We start from the raw sequence: 22,252 nt of genomic DNA, 5'->3' as shown, positions 1-22,252 counted from the left end.
AAAAGTTTTCCATTAGCTAAATCAAGTACCAAAAAAAACCTTATTTTCCTTTAGGATTCACCTCAGTTGAAGTAGCCACATTCCAAGAGGTCAATAGCTACATGCACTACTGGTTACCATAATGAATACGGCATCTAACAAATAAAATGCAATTAAAGAGTGGCTGCAGGCTGGGCGCGGTGTCTCACGCCTGTAATCCCAGCACTTTGGGAGGCCAAGGCAGGTGGATCACCTGAAGTCAGGAGTTTGAGACCAGCCTGGCCAACATGGTAAAACCCTGTCTCTACTAAAAATACAAATATTAGCCGGGCATGGTGGCAGGCGCCTGTAATCCCAGCTACTCAGGAGGCTGAGACAGGAGAATCGCTTGAACCTGGGAGGCACAGGATGCAGTGAGCCAAGATTGTGCCATTGTACTCTAGCCTGAGTGACAAGAGCGAAACCCTGTCTCAAAAAAAAAAAAAAAGTGGGCCGGGAATGGTGGCTCACGCCTGTAATCCCAGCACTTTGGGAGGCCGAGGCGGGCAGATCACGAGGTCAGATCGAGACCACCCTGGCTAACACAGTGAAACCCCATCTCTACTAAAAATACAAAAAAATTAGCCGGGCATGGTGGCAGGCACCTGTAGTCCCAGCTACTAGGGAGGCTGAGGAAGGAGAATGGCGTGAACCCAGGAGGCGGAGCTTGCAGTGAGCCGAGATCACACCACTGCACTCCAGCCTGGGCAACAGGGCGAGACTCCATTTCAAAAAAAAAAAAAAGTGGCTATTATTATACACTAAATGAAAATGGCACTGTGATCACATGTGCAGGTGACAAAATCTAGATATGAACCTTTTACAGGCATATTATAAAGGTAATTCCAATGGATGAGGTACCAAATTACTGATATGAACAAGATGGTGACTCATTCAAACAGAGGAAACAGAATATGAACTTAAAATTATGATTCCCAGTCCCATTCAGAAAAATATTTTATGATAAAATTTTAGCACAGTTTTCTCGAGCATTTACACTTTCTAAGAATTAAATATTTTATCAAATAATTAAGTCCCAAAATACCCCCAAATGCCACCTAACCTTAAAAGCACATTCTATTTAAACATATTAAAGAAATGAATCTTAGAAAATATAGAGAGATGTTTTTACAAAATGAAATATCCCCCAAAGTCTTAAATCTACTCTGATTCCAAATTCAAGAATTTGCCCTTAGTCCAGGGACTGTGGCTTACACCTATAATCACAGCACTTTGGGAGGTTGAGGCCCAAAGATCACTTGAGCCCAGGAGTTCAACACCAGCCAGGAATGTGGCAGAAATCCAACTCAACAATTTTTTTTTTTTTTTTTTTTTTTTGAGAAAGAGTCTCACTCTGTTGCCAGGCTGGAGTACAGTGGCACGATCTCAGCTCACTGCAACCTCTACCTCCTGAATTCAAGCGATTCTCCTGCTTCAGCCTCCTGAGTAGCTGGGACTACAGGCACGCACCACCATGCCCAGCTAATTTTTGTATCTTTAGTAGAGAGGGGGTTCCACCATGTTGGCCAGGATAGCCTCTATCTCTTGACCTCATGATCCACCCACCTCGGCCTCCCAAAGTGCTGGGTGTACAGACATGAGCCACTGCGCCCAGCCCAATTTTTTTTTTTTTTTAATTAGCTGACTGGGCACAGTAGTGCACGCCTGTAATCTCAGTTCTTTGAGAGGCCAAGACACATGGATTGCTTGAGCTCAAGAGTTCAAAATGAGCCTGAGCAACACAGCAAAGCCCTGTCTCTATAAACAATACAAAAATTAGCAGGTGTGGTTCCCAGAAGGTCAAGGCTGCAGTGAGCCCAGTAGAAAGTAAGCCTGAGGTGTCCACTGCACACTCCAGCCTGGGCAACAGAGTGAGATCCCGTCTCAAAAATTTAGCTGGGGCCGGGTGCAGTGGCTCACTCCTGTAATCCCAGCACTTTAGGAGGCCGAGACAGACAGATAACGAGGTCAGGAATTCAAGACCAGCCTGGCCAATACGGTAACACTCCATCTCTACTAAAAATACAAAAATTAGCCAGGTGTGGTGGCACACACCTGTAGTCCCAGCTACTCGGGAGGCTGAGGCAGAAGAATCTTTTGAACCCAGTAGGTGGAGGTTGAAGTGAGCCGAGATCACGCCACTGGACTCCAGCCTGGGCAACACAGCGAGACTCTGTCTCAAAAAAAAAAAAAAAAAAATTAGCTGGGTGTGGTGCCATGCACCTGCAGTCCCAGTGACTCGAGAGGCTGAGGTAGGAGGAGAACTTGAGCCCAGCAGGTTGAGGCGACAGTGAGCCATCACAGAGCCACAGCATGGGCCATAGAGCAAGACCCTGACTCTAAAAACAACAAAAAAAGAATATGCTCTTAAAGAACTTCCTTGGGAATACGTAAATGTACTGCTTCCAAAATGTTAATAATGGTTATCACTGAGGAATTAAGAGTCTTCTCCCTCACTAGACTTTTTTATAGCCCAATTTCTAATATATCAGATTTCTGTAAATCTAACCTAATACTTAAAATCAATCAACCAATCAACAAGAACACGTGGGCATCTATTTGCTTTATACTATGACACACACTATATGGACAACCACCTGGATCAATTTTTGATGTGGTAAAGCTTATAACTGAAACATCAGAGCCTGAGGGTTTCATTCCACTCCTAACACTCTACAAATGAAATATGAAATATATTTCAAAGAACATATTATATTTTTAGAAACTATTCATGTGAAAGAGAAGAATGCTATTATGACACTAATTCTGTCCCAAACCAAATATATGACTATATTGATGAGCCAGCAGTTGTTTCTGCCTGGCCCCTTTTCTTTTGATCCAGTCCCCTTTCCTCTGATACTAACACATCAATTTTTCTTTGGGAAACTAATGGATTCCCACTCTTGATCATGTATTTCTAAAGATGTTGACCCTACTCCAAACCCCAAGATGAGCATAAAACCCAAGTCAGTCTGGTAAGATTAAATCCCAGTACTTTTTTGTTTTAACTTGGGGGCAGGAGATCTCCTTCCACTGAAATTACTGACCTAAACAGAAAATAAGCTGATGACTATCTTTCCTGATAGTGTTGCACATTCTTTCTTTCAATTGGGCAGTCTGTTCCTTAGAGAGACTATTTAGCATACAATACAATTCTTAAATTATTAAAATAAAATTTAATAGCATTAATATGAAATAAAAAATAACCCACTATTTCCTTTTCCGTGACTAAATCCCACTTATGACAATATAAACATGGAAAGAAGAAAGTACTTATCATTGAGACTATCATTCTCAAAGCCCAGACTGGACATACTATATAGTAACCATTTGTGCATGGGAGAGAATCAGCAGCCAGATCTGCTCTAGTTACAGCAATCAAGGCACAAAGTAATTAGAACAAAATAGATGCCACCAATTGGCAACCACCTAATTTCCTTAACTTAAAAACATATTGTGAACTTCTCCACACAACGCTGTGCCCAGATAAAGTAATTAAGAAGACATTTAGCAAGCTTTTTTTTTTAAAAAAAAAAAAAAAGAAATAGGATCTTACTCTATTGCCCAGGCTGGAGTACAGTGGTGCAATCGTAGCTCAATGAGGCCTCAAAACTCCTGGGGCACAAGCAATCCTCTTGACTTAGCTTCCTGAGTAGCTGGGACTAAAGGCATGCTCTATCACACCACGCTTTTTTTTTTTTTTTTTTAAGAGCAGGGTCTCACTACGTTGCCCAGGCTGATCTCAAACTCCTGGCCTCAGGTGATTCTCCCACTTCAGTGTCCCAAGTAGCTGGGATTACAGGCACAAGCCACCATGCCCAGCAAGAAACATTTTCTTAAATATTCATTATAGTCCAGGCGCTCTGGCAGAACAACCACATAATCCTGGTCAATCTTTAAGCAAGCTAGCTGCCACCATCAAAACATTCTCTCATCCGTATAATGAGACTCCCAATGGAAAGGATAATTATAGCAATATCATGCCTTTCCAGGTCTTTGGCTTGCTCTCTCAATCTTACCCTCAGTTCCACAATGATCAGACTACAAGGCTATCAAAAGTACCTCCCCACCAGAAAAAGATGGACAATCCCTGAGCAACAGTGTCAAAGAATACCCTTGCTATATGTAGTCTCAGCCCAGCCTACCTGTCCAAAGTGAGCAGGGTAGCCCAGCATGTGCATATACAGTAATTTTGCCACATTCCGACATCGGTATGTATTGTCTTCTTCTCTAAAAGATGACCGGATTGCAGCACATTCTTTCTGGATCATTTCTCGTTCTTCAGCTTGGGTTCGGGCTGTCCGGATGGTCCGGATCAGCTCCCGCAATCTGATGGGGGCTGGCATCCTCTGGATATGGAAAGACATTAAATAGAGATGTTCACATTTTTTACTACCAAAGCTATTCACACAACTTCCCATTTAAATTTTTGACTAGTTTTTAAGAATTCAAGACTTGCCAAATCCAGCTTAGCTAAGCTAAACAAAGCGTGCTAAGCTTCTGCAAAGCTATTACATACAGACCTCTCAACTCTGTACATTTCTGGAAAGGCTACAAACATAAATGGTTAAGTATTAAATTAAGCAAAATAAGACAAAGAATACACTAAATATGTAAAGTCTATCACTAATATCAAAATATCTCAGAACCTAATACAACTCAAATCTTTACTCAATCCTCAAAGTAATAAGAAAAGGCCTATGCCTAACCTTAGAAAAAGATAGATATTATCTGTTCAACTGCTGTTAAACATAACATAGCTCAACAAAAATAAATATGGTCACAATCATAGCTCAACTCAAACAATTATGAGAGATTAAGAGAGAAGACCAATTGTCAGATTAAAACACATTCAACAAACTGTAATCATCCCAGTACACTGCGTGTATACTTTGAAAATGTGATGAGGAAAAAATAAACTAACCTCAGAAAATAAGGCTATTAGTGTCATGAATATCTTTTAAGAGTAAAAAAAAAAAAAAGTTAATAAAGGACATATAACAGCCTAAATAATTGTTAACAAACAAAAGAAAACAGAATGTGCACTATCTAATTTCAAGAATTACTACAAAGCTATAGTAATCAGGGAAATGTGGAACTAACTGAATGTAAGAATAGACTGAAGCAGGCCAGGCACGGTGGCTCACGCCTGTAATCCCAGCACTTTGGGAGGCCGAGGTGGGCGGATCACCTGAGGTCGGGAGTTCGAGACCAGCCTGACCAACATGGAGAAACCCCATCTCTACTAAAAATACAAAATTAGCCGGCCATGGTGGCACATGCCTGTAATCCCAGCTACTCAGGAGAATTGCTTGAACCCAGGAGGTGGAGGTTTCAGTGAGCCAAGATCGCACCATTGTCCTCTAGCCTGAGCAACAAGAGTGAAACTCCATCTCAAAAAAAAAAAAAAAAAAAAAAAAAGCCAGAAACAAAACTGAAAGTTTAGGAATAAACCCACACAAATATACACAAGTGATTTTTAACAAAGAGGCCAAAGTTATTCAATAGGAGTAAGATAGTCTTTCAATGAATGGTGATGGCAACTCTCTCTCTCCATGGGGGAAAAAAATTAACCTCAATCCTAACCACACACAATACACAAAAATTAACTAAAAATGGATCACAAACCTAAAAGTCAAAGCTAAAACTAAAAATCTTCCAGAAGAAAACACAGAGGAAAATCTTTGCAAACAGGTTAAACAGAGAGACTTCACACACAACCACAAAGTATAAAAGAAAAACTTAATAACAGTACCCTATCAAAGTTTAAAATTTTTGCTCTTCAAAAGACATCATTATGAAAACAGGACACACCAGCTGGGCACAGTGGCTCACACCTTTAATGCCAGCACTTTGGGAGGCTGAGGCAGGCAGATCACCTGAGGTCAGAAGTTCGAAACCAGCCTGGCCAACATTGCAAAACCCTGTCTCTACAAAAAATACAAAAATTAGCTGGGCATGGTGGCACACACCTGTAGTCTCAGCTACTTCTGATACTGAGGCAGGAGGATTGCTTGAACCTGGGAGGCAAGACTGCAGTGAGCCAAGATCACACCACTGCAATCCAGCCTGGGCAACGAGCAATACTGTCTCAAAAAAACAAAAAAACAAAAAACAAAAAACAAAAAAACAAAAAATCCTCACAGAACTGTAAAACAATAAACCAGAAGAGTCAATTTTACCATATGTTAACTTTAAAGAGTTTATTTTAAAGTAAACAAAAAAGCCCTTGAACTAAACAATTAAGACCTATTTGATCAGTTATAGAATATATACCTGAGAAAATTACTAGTTGTTCTAACCTGCTTAAAGGCATATTTAACCACTCAAGTAACAAAACATTATCGTAAAATCTTGTGAAGAATGTTGTATGTAGATAGGGAAACCCTGTCTCTACAAATAATAAAAAAAAAAAAAAAGGTTAGCCGAACATAGTGGCACACGACTACTGTCCCAGCTACTCGGGAGATTGAGGCAGGAGGATAGCCTGAGCCCTGGAGGCTGAGGCTGCAGTAAGCTGTGACACTGCATCCTGGGTGACAGAGTGAGACCCTGTCTCAAAAAAAAAAAAAAAGTTGTATGTAATGGGTATATTAAGTAAGATATGGTCATACGGCTGGGCCTATAAAAGCTAACACTAAACTCTGTCTTTTTTTTTTTTTTTTTTGGTGGAGTTTCGCTCGTTGCCCAGGCTGGAGTGAATTGTGTAATCTCGGCTCACTGCAACCTTCACCTCCTGGGTTCAAGCACTTCTCCTGCCTCAGCCTCCCAAGTAGCTGGTATTACAGGCATGCACCACCATGCTTGGCTAATTTTTGTATTTTTAGTAGAGACGGGGTTTCACCATGTTGGTCAGGTTGGTCTCGAACTCCTGACCTCAGGTGATCCACCTGCCTTGGCCTCCCAAAGTGCTGAGATTACAGGTGTGAGCTACCACGCCAGGCCAACACTAAACTCTTATACAGGGGATGGCTGAAGGTAGTCTCACCTCAAAAATGAAGTCATTTTCGGAGTCAATAAACTAGAGACAGGGACTATGGGGGGATGGAAGGCTAAAATAAGGTTCTATTAATCTGAACCATAAAGGTGTCAAGATGTCTAGACAGGAGTTTCTGTATGGCAGATTGAAAGACCGTGCCCTCCAAACACAGGCAGGTCAAAAAAGCCACCAGCTAAGCTATGTCCCTTTTGGCATTCTAAAGTGGTAAAATCAGACTGAAAGGGAAGATAATGCTTAACATATGTGGAGAAGGGCAATGACAAATCTTCAGGAACTTTTACTTATTTCTACCCTAGATATATAAGAAAGTCTATTCCGAAAATCCCAGCCCTTTCCAACCCTGAAAAACAAAGAAATGTGAGTCCGTATTTTGGCCAAAGCACTGAAAGGAAGGAGGCACACCACAGGAACCAAGCATTGGAAGTAACAGGAAATTAAAGAATTACAAGTGAGGAGGCCGGGTGCAGCGGCTCACACCTGTAATCCTAGCACTTTGGGAGCATTGAGGTAGGTGGATCACCTGAGGTCAGGAGTTCGAGACCAGCCTGGCCAACATGGCAAAACCCCATCTCTACTAAAGATACAAAAAATAGCCAGGTGTGGTGTCGCACGCCTGTGATCCCAGCTACTACGGAGGCTGAGGCAGGAGAATCGCTTGAATCCGGGAAGTGGAGATTGCAGTGAGCCAAGATCGCATTACTGCACTCCAGCCAGGGCGACAGAGCGAGAGTCTGTCAAAAAGAAAGAAACAAAAAAAAGAATTACAAGTGAGGCTGGGCACGGTGGCTCACACCTGCAATCACCACACTTTGGGACACAGACCCGAGCAGATCGGTTGAGCCCAAGAGTTCAAGAATAGCCTGGGCGACATGCTGAAACCCTGTCTCTACAAAACATAAACAAAATGAGCCAGGCATGGTGGTATGCACCTGTGGTCCCAGCTACTTGGGAGGCTGAGGTGGGAGGATGACCTGAGCCTAGGAGTGAGGCTGCAGTGAGCTGAGATCAGGCCACTGCACTCCAGCCTGGGCAATGGCACAAGACCCTGTCTCAAAAAACACAAAAAGCAAACAAACAAAAGAAATAACAATAATAAACTCCAATTTTTTTTTTAAGTCCTGAACACAGTAATGAAACTATACAGAACATAGCTGAGAATCCAAAAACACATTTTTATTATCTCAAGCAGCCAATATAGTGACACATCAACACACTAAAACATCTACTTTACTCCAAATAGAGGTCCTCATTCAGCCTGTTCTGGAACAGAAGCTACCAATCAGAAAACTGTAAGGGAAAGAGGGGAGGAGGGTGGACCCAGGAGATAGAAACTGCTTTAGAAAAGGGGATATCTATGATAATTAAAAATGTCACCCAACACCAAGGGAAGAAACAAAAGCAGCAACAAAAACAAACAAATAAATAAAAACCTATATACAGCAGAAACAAGCATTTTTAAAACAGTCTGGAGCTACTTAGTGTGTAACCAAAAAGCAGCCAACTCCCACTAAGGTCCTAAGAGCACCAGTAAATTATAAACAGTACCACAATATAGTTTTTGTTGTCGTTTTTCGCTTTCTTTTTGAGACAGGGTCTCACTGCCACCCAGGCTGGAGTGCAGTGGCGCGATCTCGGCTCACTGCAATCTGCCTCCTTGGCTCAAGCGATCCTCCCACCTCAGCTCCCCAAGTAGCTGGGACTACAGGCGCAAGTCACCACACCAGGCTAATTTTTGTATTTTTTGTAGAGATGAGGTTTCATCATGTTGCCCAGGCTGGTCTCAAACTCCTGAGCTCAAGTGATCCACCCACCTTGGCCTCCCAAAGTCCTGGGATTACAGGCGTGAGCAACCGTACCTGGACTACAATGTGGTTTTATAAAAAGACCTTGATTCTCCAAGAAGTGGTTAAAATAAGAAAAACATGAATACAAAATTATATCTGTATTATAACCAACTTCTAAAAATTTTATAGTTCAGATACCATCTGCCCTTACTAATTTAACTACCTGACTCATCAAAGACTGAGAAAGGTATGTTAAAGTCTACCACTATGATTGTGTTTCTGTCAATTTCTCCATTTATATATAACCACTTGCATTTAGTATTTCAATGGTTTCACTCTACGCTTAAGTGTTCCATATTTTATATTCATTATGGCTTGTACACTCTAACAAAATAAAATGTCCCTCTTTGTCCTGTTTTTTTAAAGCAAATAATAAAAACATCTCTTAAAACAAGGATGGAAAGGGAACACAAAAATATTAAAAGTCTGACTTAAGGGACACGGATTATAGATTAATGTGTTTCAGTTTTTATTAACAGTTATATGATAAATAATGATAAAAACAGAGGAAAAAAGGAAACATAAAATTCATTTTAGAAAAATTTCTATCCAAAATGGTTAAGCAATATTGGGTTTTGGAGCTTAAACTAAATAAGATTACTTTATATGCCCAAAGAATCAAAATTATAAACAAACTAAAGGAAAAAAAATTTTAAATAGAAGAAGAAAAAAATAATGTGTGCATGTTTCAATTCTCCTCAAATTTATGGCCAAAATGGGGAAGATGGCTATTTTCCAACATCTCCACAAATCCCTTTAAGGATAAAGATTTTTCTCACACAGCAATACCATTCTCAGGCCATGAGAAGTGCCTTTTTTTTTTTTTTTTGAAATGCCTATTTTTCCCACTAAATACAAGCTCCCTAAGGCTAGATCTTCATTTGCCTTGTTCACTCTTGTATCCTCCTATAAGAATACAAACTTGATAAATACTATATTTATTAAATCCTAAATGCTAAAACATCTTTAAAAAAAAATTGAATTGTCCTTTCCAAAGCACACAAAATAAAGGTGTACCAGCTGCTCACCAACAGCTATGGAAAAAGGGTGTCAGAACTCAACCCAGTTCTCTCTTCTACCCTGCCCAGATAACGTTCTCCCTGCTTCAGAACTCACACTGCCCCGCTGTGCACTTTCAGCTACTGACAGCCAACTGTCAAGGACACAACCAAAAAGCTGGAGCTTCTGCAACTATGGGGTCAGTCTTCCCCTAATAGACCTAAAGTTATTTGAGCTCTAAATCTAAAAACAAAATTCTAAAACTTAACTTTTCAACATTAAAATCACCTATTTTTCTATCCAACAAAGACTGTACTTGAAGAAGTCTTTCTGGCTAAACAATGAGAAAAGACCCAAGCAAATAAACGAGACTTCAATTAACTTCACCACTGACTACTGTGTCAGTCACAGAATGTCTGGCTGAGAATGTTCAAGGGATGTAAGTTAACAACAGGCAAAACCCTCCAAAGAAGTTACCATGCTTTCCCTCTTGCATTCGCCAGATGACCTTTATTATGGGCCATACAGAACCCCTATTTCAGATTTTTATTTCATATGTATATCTGAGTTGCTTTAACGCATTTACAACCTGCAAAATACTATGACTAGAATGTGACACTAGGAAAGCTTAAATCAAATCAACTGATTGTATTATGCTTCAATCAGACTTTTACTTTACAATACATCTTAGATATTCTGGCTATCATTACACTGATCTAGCCTAGCTGGTTTTCTTACTGCCTGTGTTTTTGTGGTTTTCTTTCTTTTGAGGGGAGTAGAGGGGTGCATACCTATTTCCCCTATATGAAGAAATGTGTTCACAGAAGGGAAATGGTCTACAGAGTGAATAAACGGAAAAGACCAGAGTTAGAACTTCACTGTTTGAATAGGAGAGATTAAATCTGGGGATAGGCCAGGCGTGGTGGCTCACGCCTGTAATCCCAGCACTTTGGGAGGCCGAGGCAGGTAGACTGCTCAAGTCCAGGAGTTCAAGACCAGCCCGAGCAACATGGCGACACCCAGTCTCTACTAAAAATACAAAAATTAGTTGGGAGTGGTGGCGCATGCGTCTGTAGTCCCAGCTATTCGGGAGGCTGATGTGGGAGGATCACTTGAGCCAAGGGGACATGGGTTGCCGTGAGCTGAGATCGAATCACTGCACTCCAGCCTGGGTTATGGAGTAAGACCGTCTCAAAAATAATAATAACAATAAAATGAAATAAATCTGGGGATAAGTATTCTGGTCATTAGAGAGGCAAACAGCATTGTAAGACAAGCATAATTCTTTGATCAGGTTTCACCACGGCCTAAAATGATGAAACACTCAAGACCAACTTTATATGGTCTGATTTCAGGCTCACAGTGTAACTTTCTGATTATTAAATACTTCCTTAAGCGCCTCAACTCCCAAGTACCTCCATACAAGGAACAGTGTCCTGTGGAATGCAGACACAAGTAATTCAGGAGAAAAGCATATGCCCCCCTGTGAATTACAATACTACAGTATTATTATAACTTATAAATCAGTGTGTTTGATTGGTCTCAATCACCCCTAGGAGATGAACTACTAAAATGGAATTTCTGGATCTTCAAGGCTAAAGAATAGGCTGTGGAATGTAGGATCACATTGAGACACCACCCCACCCTGTCTAGGCAGCCAGCTGGCATCCCTCTAAGAGGACTTAAGTTCAATTCTCCCTAAATTGTCACAGTAATTACAGGAATCTTATTTTATGCTTAATTATCCCTAACCAAAATTCACCAGAACTGAGATCTAAAAAGCAGATGTCTATAAATGCAAACATGCCTACTGAACAATTCAACAGCACTGGGATGCATAAAAAGCAGACCGGGCACAGTGGCTCAGGTCTGTAATCTCAGCACTCTGGAAGGCCGAGGCGGGCAGATTGCTTGATTCCAGGAGTTAAAGACCAGCCTAGGCAACACAGCAAGACCCTGACTCTTAAAAAAAAATTATATATATATATTATATATATTTCATAATATATATAATATATATTATATTTCATGCTTATATACATATATATGTATATATTATGTATATTATTATTATATACATAATATATACATATATATGTATATAAGCATGAAAAGCAATAAAGGCCAAGTAAACAATGATCGATAAACAAGACAAACATCTAATCTGACACTAATGAAATAAAAAAAATTTTCATTCTCCCAACCATAATCTTATTAGCAAAACCATTCTAAAGTACTCTCAATTCAAGAAGTATCATCAAATTCTCAAAACAAAAATTTGGCTTAAAGACATGACCCAAAGGGTATAATTAATGTTGAAGGAGGTTATCTGATGTAAATATAGATGCCTTTTTAACTTGTATATATAGTCTGCTATCTTTCAAGTAATGAGCATGTAAAACTTGGAATAAAACTTGCTTTGAAAAAAATCAAACAAATTAACAAAAAGCAACTGTAAACTTTCAAACCTAGTAAGGTGTCATTCATTCCAGAAAAACTTATCTAAGGGTACTCTTCCCTAGGATGACAAGCAGAAACATTAGAAAGTTACTTAATATAGCCGGGCACGGTGGCTCACCCCTGTAATCCCAGCACTTTGGGTGGCTGAGGTGGGCAGATCATGAGGTCAGGAGTTCAAGACCAGCCTGACCAACATGGTGAAACCCCATCTCTACTAAAAATACAAAAATTAGCCAGGCGCGGTGGCGCACGCCTGTGACCCCAGCTACTCAGGAGGCTGAGGCAGGAGAATCGCTTGAACCCAGGAGGCAGGGGTTGCAGTGAGCTGAGATCGAGCCACTGCACTCCAGCCTGGGCAACAGAGCAAGACGCCGTCTCAAAAAAAAAAGTTACTTAATATAACACTAAGATGACAAATTTTCCCTGGCATATTCTTCATGAATCCAAGTTCTATTAATTCTGGATATACAAGGAGAGTGGGGGAGTTGTCCAAAGAAAATTAAAGATGGTATAATATTTACTTTTAATTGATGTATCTGATATTAACTAGTTAGAAATGGAGAGTAAACAGTCCCATTGACAATAGTGTCAAAATAAAATACATAGGAATAAATTTAGTAAGAAAGGTATAGAAACTATATGAAAAAAACTACGAAATCTATAAAATATTTGTTGAAAGACCTAAAATAAACTTGAACAAATAGACACTACAGCAAGGAAAAATTATCACCAAAAACTGTTAAGCCTGGGTGTGGTGGCTCACGCCAGTAATCCCAACACTTTAGAGGCCAAGGTGGGAGGATCACTTGAGGCCATGAGTTAGAAACCAGCCTGGACAACACAGTGAGACTGTGTCTCTACACTGCCTCCCAGATTCAAGCAATTCTCCTGCCTTAGCCTACCGAGTAGCCTGGACTTTAGGCGCGTGCCACCACACTCAGCTAATTTTTTTGTATTTTTAGTAGAGACAAGGTTTCACCTTGTTAGCTAGGATAATCTCAGTCTCCTGACCTTGTGATCCGCGGCCTCCCAAAGTGCTGGGATTACAGGCATGAGCCACTGCACCCAGCTGGAATGGACTCTTCTAAGACAGTTTCAGAAACTAAAGAGGAAAAGAGGGATATATATAATTACCTGAAAATGTCTGTGACATAAATAAGGTTAAAAGATAAATGAGGCCGGGCGCAGTGCGGTGGCTCACGCCTGTAATCCCAGCACTTTGGAAGGCCGAGGCAGGCAGATCACCTGAGGTCAGGAGTTTGAGACCAGCCTGGCCAACATGGCAAATCTCTGTCTCTACTAAAAGTACAAAAATTAGCCGGGCATGGTGGCGGGCACCTGTAATCCCAGCTACCCAGGAGGCTGAGGCAGGAGAATCGCTTGAACCCAGGAGGTGGAGGCTGCAGTGAGCCGAGATCACACCACTGCACTCTAGCCTGGGCAACAAGGGTGTGAGACTCTATCTCCAAAAAAAAAAAAAAAAAAAAAAAAAAGGATAAATGAAAGACAAGCAAAATACACGTGCCATATAACAAAGAATTAACATTCCATAAGTGTTCCTACAGGAGGAGAAAAAAAGAGAAAGAAAAATGAACCAAGGACATGAGCAGACAATTCTCGATGAAGGAAATCCAATGGCCATTACATGTATCAAATAAGGCTAGCCCCAGTAACAGGGAAGTTAAAATTAAGACAAACTGCATGACCCATTTATCATCTAGCAGACTAGTAAAAATTAAACTATGTATTTATACCCAGTGATTTCATGATATGGAGAAGTTACTGCTATTTGGGATGAAAATTATGATACCTATTTAGAGAGTAATCTAGCAATAATAATATTTAAAATATATTTCTCTGTTAACCTAGAATTCCCCCTTTGGAGACTACAGAAATAAAAGCATCAGCAAATAAGGTGGCATGTACAAGGATATTTATTGTAGCACTTTAAGTGGCAAAAATTTAGAAATGATCTAAATGTCCACAGGAAAATAATAAATTATGGTACATCCATGCTATAAGACACAATAGGACTGTTTAAAGGAACAAGATAGAATTATATTTACTGTGGGCTGAGTGCAGTGGCTCACACCTGTAATCTCAGCACTTTGGGAGGCCGCAGCAGGCAGACTGCTCAAGTCCAGGCGTTTGAGACCAGCCTGAGCAATACAGCTATATCTCATCTCTTATTAAAAAAACTAATAGGCTGGGAGCAGTGGCTAATGCCTGTAATCCCAGCACTTTGGGAGGCCAAGGTGGGCGGGTCATGAAGTCAGGAGATCAAGACCATCCTGGCTAACATGGTGAAACCCAATTCTGCTAAAAATACAAAAAATTAGCCAGGTGTGGTGGCAGGCACCTGTAGTCCCAGCTACTCGGGAGGCTGATGCAGGAGAATGGCGTGAACCCAGGAGGCGGAGCATGCAGTGAGCCGAGATTGCGCCACTGCACTCCAGCCTGGGTGACAGAGCGAGGTTCCATCTTAAAAAAAATAAAATAAATAATAATAATAATAATAAATTATATGGGCTGGATGCGGTGGCTCACGCCTGTAATCCCACCACTTTGGGAGGCCGATGCAGGCAGATCGCTCAAGGCCAGGAGTTCGAGATCAGCCCGAGCAACATAACAAAATCTCATCTTTTAAAAAAAATAATAATAAAGAATTATATTGCCGGGCGTGGTGGCTCACGCCTGTAATCCCAGCACTTTGGGAGGCCGAGGCAGGTGGATCACGAGGTCAGGAGATCGAGACCATCCTGGTTAACATGGTGAAACTCCGTCTCTACTAAAAAAAAAAATACAAAAAATTAGCCGGATGTGGTGGCAGGCGCCTGTAGTCCCAGCTACCTGGGAGGCTGAGGCAGGAGAATGGCGTGAACCCAGGAGGCGGAGCTTGCAGTGAGCCAAGATCGCACCACTGCACTCTAGCCTGGGCCACAGAACAAGACTCCCCATCTCAAAAAAAAAAAAAAGAATTATATTGGCCAGGCACGGTGGCTCACACCTGTAATCCCAGCACTTTGGGAGGCCAAGGCGGGAGGATCATGTGAGGTCGGGAGTTCAAAACCAGCCTGACCAACATGGAGAAACCCCCCGTCTCGGGCCGGGCGCAGGGGCTCACGCCTTTAATCCTAGCACTTTGGGAGGCCAAGGAAGGCAGATCACGAGGTCAGGAAATGGAGACCATCCTGGCTAACATGGTGAAACCCCATCTCTACTAAAAATACAAAACATTAGCCAGGCATGGTGGTGGATGCCTGTAGTCCCAGCTACTCAGGAGGCTGACGCAGGAGAATGGCGTGAACCTGGGAGGCAGAACTTGCAGTAAGCCGAGATCGCGCCACTGCACTCCAGCCTGGGCAACACAGCGAGACTCCGTCTCAAAAAAAAAAAAAAGAAAAGAAAAGAAAGAAACCCCGTCTCTACTAAAAATACAAACTTAGCAGGGCATGGTGGCACATGCCTGTAATCCCAACTACTCGGGAGGCTGAGGCAGGAGAACCACTTGAACCTGGGAGGCGGAGGTTGCGGTGAGCCAAGATCATGCCATTGCACTTCAGCCTGGGCAGCAAGAGCAAAACTGCGTCTCGAAAAAACAAAACAAAACAAAAATGAATTATATTGGCTGGGTGCAGTGGCTCATGCCTGTAATCCCAGCACTTTGGGAGGCCAAGGCAGGCAGATCACTTGAGGTCAGGAGTTTGAGACCAGCCTGACCAACATGGTGAAACCTCATCTCTACTAAAAATACAAAAATTATCCGGGTGTGGTGGCAGGTGCCTATAATCCCAGCTACTCTGAAGGCTGAGGCAGGAGAATCACTGAACCCAGGAGGCGGAGGTTCCCACCACCTGGGTGATAGGGTAAGACTCTGTCTCAAAAAAAACAAACAAACAAAAAAAAAGAATTATATTTACTGACCATGACATGTTAAAAAAAAAAAAAAGCGTGTCATAGAGTAACATAAATAATATGATCTCTCTTTAGTAAAAACAAAAAATTCCTATGTACACTTATGTGAGTATATACAGGACTTAACTAAGCATTGAGAGAAATATTGAAGCATATTCATTCATAATCTGTTAAAATTTTGGGTTAAAATTAAGACTGTCATAGAATAGATGATGTAACACTACAGGGTAAACACTATAGGGTAAACATCCCTAATCCAAAATCTGAAATGCTCCAAAACCTGACATTTTTTGATTGTTGACATGATGCTTGAAGAAATGCTCTTCAAGGCCAGGCACGGTGGGTCACGCCTGTAATCCCAGCAGGGGAGGCTGAGGCGGGCAGATCACAAGGTCAGGAGATCACGACCATCCTGGCTAACATGGTAAAACCCCGTCTCTACTGAAAATACAAAAAATTAGCCAGGCGTGGTGGTGCGCGCATGTAGTCCCAGCTACTCTGGAGGCTGAGGCAGGAGAATGGCATGAACCCAGGAGGTGGAGCTTGCAGTGAGCCAAGATTGCGCCACCGCACTCCAGCCTGGGCGACAGGGCGAGACTCCGTAACCAAAAAAAAAAAAAAAAAAAAGAAATGCTCTTCAGGTGTTTCAGATTTTGAATTTTAGGATTAGGGATGTACAAGTGGTGTAACGCAAATATTCCAAAATCTGAAAAAATACAAAATATGAAACACTTCTGGTCTCAAGCATTTCAGATAAGGGATACTCAATGTGTATTTGGTTGAAAGAGCTAACTTATACAAATGATTATACAGTTGTACTACTCAAAGTAAAAGGAGTTCCATTAGTGTTTTTACAGCTCAAGTTAGTGAACCTATTTAACTAAACGTCAAAACTAAACAACTGAGAAAGTGTTCGGTCTTAAAAGGAAGCAAAAGAAGCATTTTTTACTTATCTCTTTTTTTTGAGACAGTCTATCTCCGTCACCCAGGCTGGAGTGCAGTGGCACAGTCTTCGCTCACTGCAGCCCTGAACTCCTGGGTTCAAGTGATCTTCCTGCCTCAGCCTCCCAGGCAGCTAAGGCTACTGGCAAAGACACAACCCAGCTACTTTAAAAAATTTTGGGCCAGGCGCGGTGGCTCATGCCTGTAATCCCGGCACTTTGGGAGGCCGAGGTGGGTGGATCACCTGAGGTCAGGAGGTTGAGGTCAGGAAGTCAAGACCAGCCTGGCCAACATGGTGAAATCCCATCTCTACTAAAAGTACAAAAATTAACTGGGCATGGTGGCGGGCGCCTGTAATTCTAGCTACTTGGGAGGCTGAGGCAGGAGAATCGCTTGAACCCAGGAGGCGGAGGTTGAGGTGAGGTGAGAGCGCACCACTGCACTCCAGCCTGGGAGACAGACCAAGACTCTGTCTCAAAAAAAAAAAAAAAAAAATTCGTACAGCCAGGGTCCCACTGTGTTTCCCAGGCTGGTTTCGAACTCCTGTCCTCAAGTGATCCTTCCAACTTGGCTTCCCAAAGTACTGGGATTACAGACATGAGCCACCAGGTCTGGCCAGCGAAGTTTATTTTTAGGTTTAGAAAACACGTAACATCTTTACATATCTTTGAAAGATTTAAAATATTTTAGCCAGGCTCGGTGGCTCACACCTATAATCCCAGCACTTTGGGAGGCTGAAGCAGGTGAATCACCTGAGGTCAGGAGTTTGAGACCAGCCTGGCCAACATGACAAAACCCCGTCTCCACTAAAAATACAAAAAGTAGCCAGGTACAGTGGTGCACGCCTGCAGTCCCAGCTACTCGGGAGGCTAAGCACAAGAATCATGGGAACCCAGGAGGTGGAGGCTGTAGTAAGCTGAGATGGCACCACTGCACTCCAGCCTGGGTGACAGAGTGAGACTCTGTCTCAAAAAAAATAAATAAATAAAAAATAAGATGTTTTTTATTTATAAATTACAAAAGTCACATGTATTTTTTCCTCATCTTTTAAAAAAATGACTTCTTCCTTCTAAACCTACTTAATTTGTTGCCAACAACATTTATAATTTACTAATTAAATCTCTCCAATGGTCTGAGTAGGCTTTTTTTTTAAAGTAAAATTTCCAAGTACCTAGTGAAAAAAAGCATTTCTCATTTCAATCATCTCATCCTAAACCTTGCCCTTTTATGCTAAAGTGTTAGTTAATGCTGACTCAACACATTTGGCAAGTGTGTTTTTTTCTCCCACTTCTGGACCCTTCAAACTTTAACCAGTTTCTCCAGCAACCAAAACTCATGCCATATTAAGTGTATTGTGTTACTAGGTCAGTGAAGAAAAAAACTTAACATGTATCCTCAAAGTAAAAATGACACCTCATTCACGCCTGTAATCCCAGCACTTTGGGAGGCCAAGGCTGGTGGATCACTTGAGCCCAGGAGTTCGAGATCAGCCTGGTCAACAGGGTGAAGCCGTGTCTCTACTAAAAATACAAAAATTAGCTAGGCATGGTGGCACACACCTGTAGTCCCAGCTACTCGGGAGGCTGAGGCAGAAGAATTGCTTGAAGCCGGGAGCGGAGGTTGCAGTAAGCGGAGATGGCTCCAATGCACTCCAGCCTGGGCGACAGAGGAGGACTCCGTCTCAAAAAAAAAAAAAAGACACCTCTTTTCCCTTTTCTCTTTCTTGACCTCATTGAAATAAAATTTTCTATACAAAAAGGCAACTGGAAAAATGCTACTACATTTTGACAAACATATTTTATTTATTTATTTTTTTTTGGAGACAGAGTCTCGCTCTGTCCCCAGGCTGGAGTGCAGTGTGGCGTGATCTCAGCTCACTGCAACCTCCACCTCCCGGGTTTAAGTGATTCTCCTGCCTCAGTCTCCCGAGTAGCTGGGACTACAGGCGCGCACCATCATGCCCAGCTAATTTTTCTATTTTTTAGTAGAGACGGGGTTTAACCATGTTGGCCAGGATGGTCTCCATCTCCTGACCTCGTGATCCACCCGCCTCGGCCTCCCAAAGTGCTGGGATTACAGGCGTGAGCCACCTCGCCTGGCCAACAAAGATAATTTCAAAACCTGTAAGCCAAGAAATACAAAAGATTATATAAATCTATACGCTCCCTTAATTTTTTTTCTTTTTTTTTTGAGACAGAGCCTCCATCTGTCACCCAGGCTGGAGTGCAGTGGCGTGATCTCAGCTCACTGCAACCTCCACCTCCTGGTTCAAGCAATCCTCCCACCTGAGCCTCCTAAGTAGCTGGGAATGCAGCTGCGCATCACCATGCCTGGCTAACTTTTGTATTTTTAGTACAGACGGGATTTCATCATGTTGACCAGGCTGGTATCAAACTCCTGACCTCAAGTGATCCACCTGCCTCGGCCTCCCAAAGTGCTGGGATTACAGGCATGAACCACTGCACCAACCTGCTCTCTTAAGTTTAAAAGTGCTTGTGGGCAAGGCATGGTGGCACACACTTTTAATACCAGCACTTTGGGAGGCAGAGGTGGGAGGACCTCTTGAGCCCAGGAATTCGAAACCAGCCTGGGGAATATGGCGAAACCCCGTCTCCACAAAAAAATAATAAATCAGGCGGCACATGCCTACAGTCCCAGCTACTTAGGAGGCTGAAGTGGGAGGATCACTTGAACCTGGGAGGAGGTCGAGGCTGCAGTGAGCTGAGATTGCACCACTGCACTCCAGCCTGGGTGAAAGAGTGAGAACCTGTCTCAATCAATCAATCAATAAAAATAAAATTGCTTGTTAGTTATAAGCTGAGAGGAGTTGAAAAAAAATTGTTTGCTACTTTCAACATTATTCTGCATTAGAAACTGAGTAAAAGCAACAGAGAATAAAGAAAGCCAAAATCAAGAACTGAAAACAGACTGGATGCAGTGGCTCCCACCTGTAATCCCAGCACTTTGGGAGGCCAAGGTGGGTGGATCACTTAAGGTCAGGAGTTCAAGACCAGCCTAGCCAACATGGTGAAACCCCGCCTCTACTAAAAATACAAAAATTAGCTGGGCATGGTGGCGCACATTTGTAATCCCAGCTACTCGGGAGGCTGAGGCAGCAGAAATCACTGGAATCCAGGAGGTGAAGATTGCACAGTGAGCCGAGATCGAGCCACTGCACTCCAGCCTGGGAGACAGAGTAAGACTTTGTCTCAAAAAACAAACAAAAAAGAACTGAAAACAATTCATAAAGCAAAGACAGACTAAATTACAAACACCTAAAACAGTATTTTTAAATTTTCTGAAGTTCTAAATAAGAGTTTTAAAGTTTTGATAGCAATTAAGTCCTGCTATATACACAAAATTTTAAAATCCTCATCAAATGCAAATAAGGGGATTAAGCATTGTGGAAAATATGTTTTGGTATGTGGACGGCCAATTCAATTTTTTTAATTAAAAATAATATCTTGGAAAACACTCATTCAACTTTTTTCATTTGTATAAATTAAAAGAGTTTTGGCCAGGTGAGGTGGCTCACACCTGTAATCTCAGCACTTTGGGAGGCCGAGGCAAGAGCATTGCTTGAGCCCAGCCTGGGCAACATGATAAAACATTATCTATACAAAAAATACAAAAATTAGCCCTGCGTGGTGGCACACGCCTGTAGTCCCAGCTACGTGGAGGGCTGAGGCAGAAGGATCGCTTGAGTCCAGGAGGTCCAGGCTGCAGTGAGCCGAGACCACTGCACTCCAGCCTGGGCAACAGAGTGAGACCCTGTCTCAAACAATAAAAATAAAAAAAAATAAAAAAATAAAAAAGAGTTTTTATAAATCATAAAGAAGTTGGTTTTGGTTTGCATACCACTGATTTTTAAAACTCCTTTTTAAAATAAATACTGGGGTGAAATATCACCAAGGCATTCCTGGCAAATTCTGTACTTTATAGTTTCACTCTAAAATCTGCCCTCAAATCTAGAACTGCTATCAATGACAGACGTCAGACCAAAGAACAAGCAACTGCTCCCAAAAGAAAACGGAGGTTTCCTAAACACAAAGCAGACATTCAAATATGCACTGATCAATGGTGCACTAAACAACACTTTGCTAGGAACCAAGGACATGAGCAGACAATTCTCGATAAAGGAAATCCAATGGCCATTACACGTATCAAATAAGGCTAGCCTCAGTAACAGGGAAGTTAAAATTAAGACAAACTGCAAAAGGACCCTTTCTACAGTGAATGCAAACTATCTAAGAATGAATTTTTAAAAGTTTAATATTTTTAAATATTTTGGTAGAGACGGAGTCTCATTAGGTTGCCTAGGCTGGCCTCCAACTCCTGGGCTCAAGGGATCCAGCTTCCACCTCCCAAAGTGTTGGGATTACAAGCATAAGCCACTGAGCGCCCGCCTGAATGACATTTAAATACCAATATATTAAAGCATGAAAAACACTGAGTTAACTAACATCTATGTGATAGCTCTTCTAACACCTTACTTGAAAAGTCTAAGTCAGAAATGGAACATTTCAGTAGTAACTGTGAGGGCATACTTAGTAAATGAGTGAGCATTACATAGGTGTTCAGTGTTTGACAGTTCCTTTAAACCAAAAGAGAATTCCATTGCTTCAGGGTAATACAGAACTCACATATCTAATAGTAACTAATATATTTTTGAAAAATCTGCTTAAAACAAATAACAAGATCACTGAGTATTTAAACTGAAAATATTGTTTTTTTCTGAGACATCATATGACCTATAGAGGAATTTATCTACAATCTCATTTCAATAACCTGATAAGAATAATGCATCTATAAGTGGCTTAGCAATATTAAAAAGCTTGACTCAGTTCAAGTTATAAATTTAAACTTCAACCACTAGATTGTGATCTCAAATAAGTTAATTTCTCTTTTGCAGATGTGAAAACCCAGGCTGAGATGAAATAAGGGTGATTCAATCACACTCGCCTAACTTGAAACTTAGGAAATATATCAGTGAATTACTGTGAAATACTTTTTATTCGCCAGGCACAGTGGCTCACGCCTGTAATCCTAGCACTTTGGGAGGCCGAGGCGGGCA

At 41.6% G+C, this 22,252-nt stretch overlaps 2 protein-coding genes across 3 annotated transcripts in view; one reads left to right on the top strand and one right to left on the bottom strand.

Annotated features, from left to right (window-relative positions):
* The window catches only part of ATXN1L (ataxin 1 like), a 97,989-nt gene that overhangs the window by 25,121 nt on the left and 50,616 nt on the right, over positions 1-22,252 (top strand). The gene's annotated exons all lie outside the window — the stretch shown is intronic.
* AP1G1 (adaptor related protein complex 1 subunit gamma 1) overlaps positions 1-22,252 on the bottom strand; it is a gene marked incomplete at its 5' end in the record, with an annotated part of 80,010 nt that overhangs the window by 56,108 nt on the left and 1,650 nt on the right. Inside the window, 1 exon segment of the mRNA NM_001133262.1 lies at positions 4,164-4,367. Coding sequence (NP_001126734.1) covers positions 4,164-4,364 — 201 coding nt within the window.

Source organism: Pongo abelii, chromosome 18 (genome assembly GCF_028885655.2).
Source record: "Pongo abelii isolate AG06213 chromosome 18, NHGRI_mPonAbe1-v2.0_pri, whole genome shotgun sequence".
NCBI lineage: Eukaryota > Metazoa > Chordata > Mammalia > Primates > Hominidae > Pongo > Pongo abelii.
The sequence above is the reverse complement of the archived record's forward strand: the minus strand, read 5'-3'. Positions and strand labels throughout refer to the sequence as shown.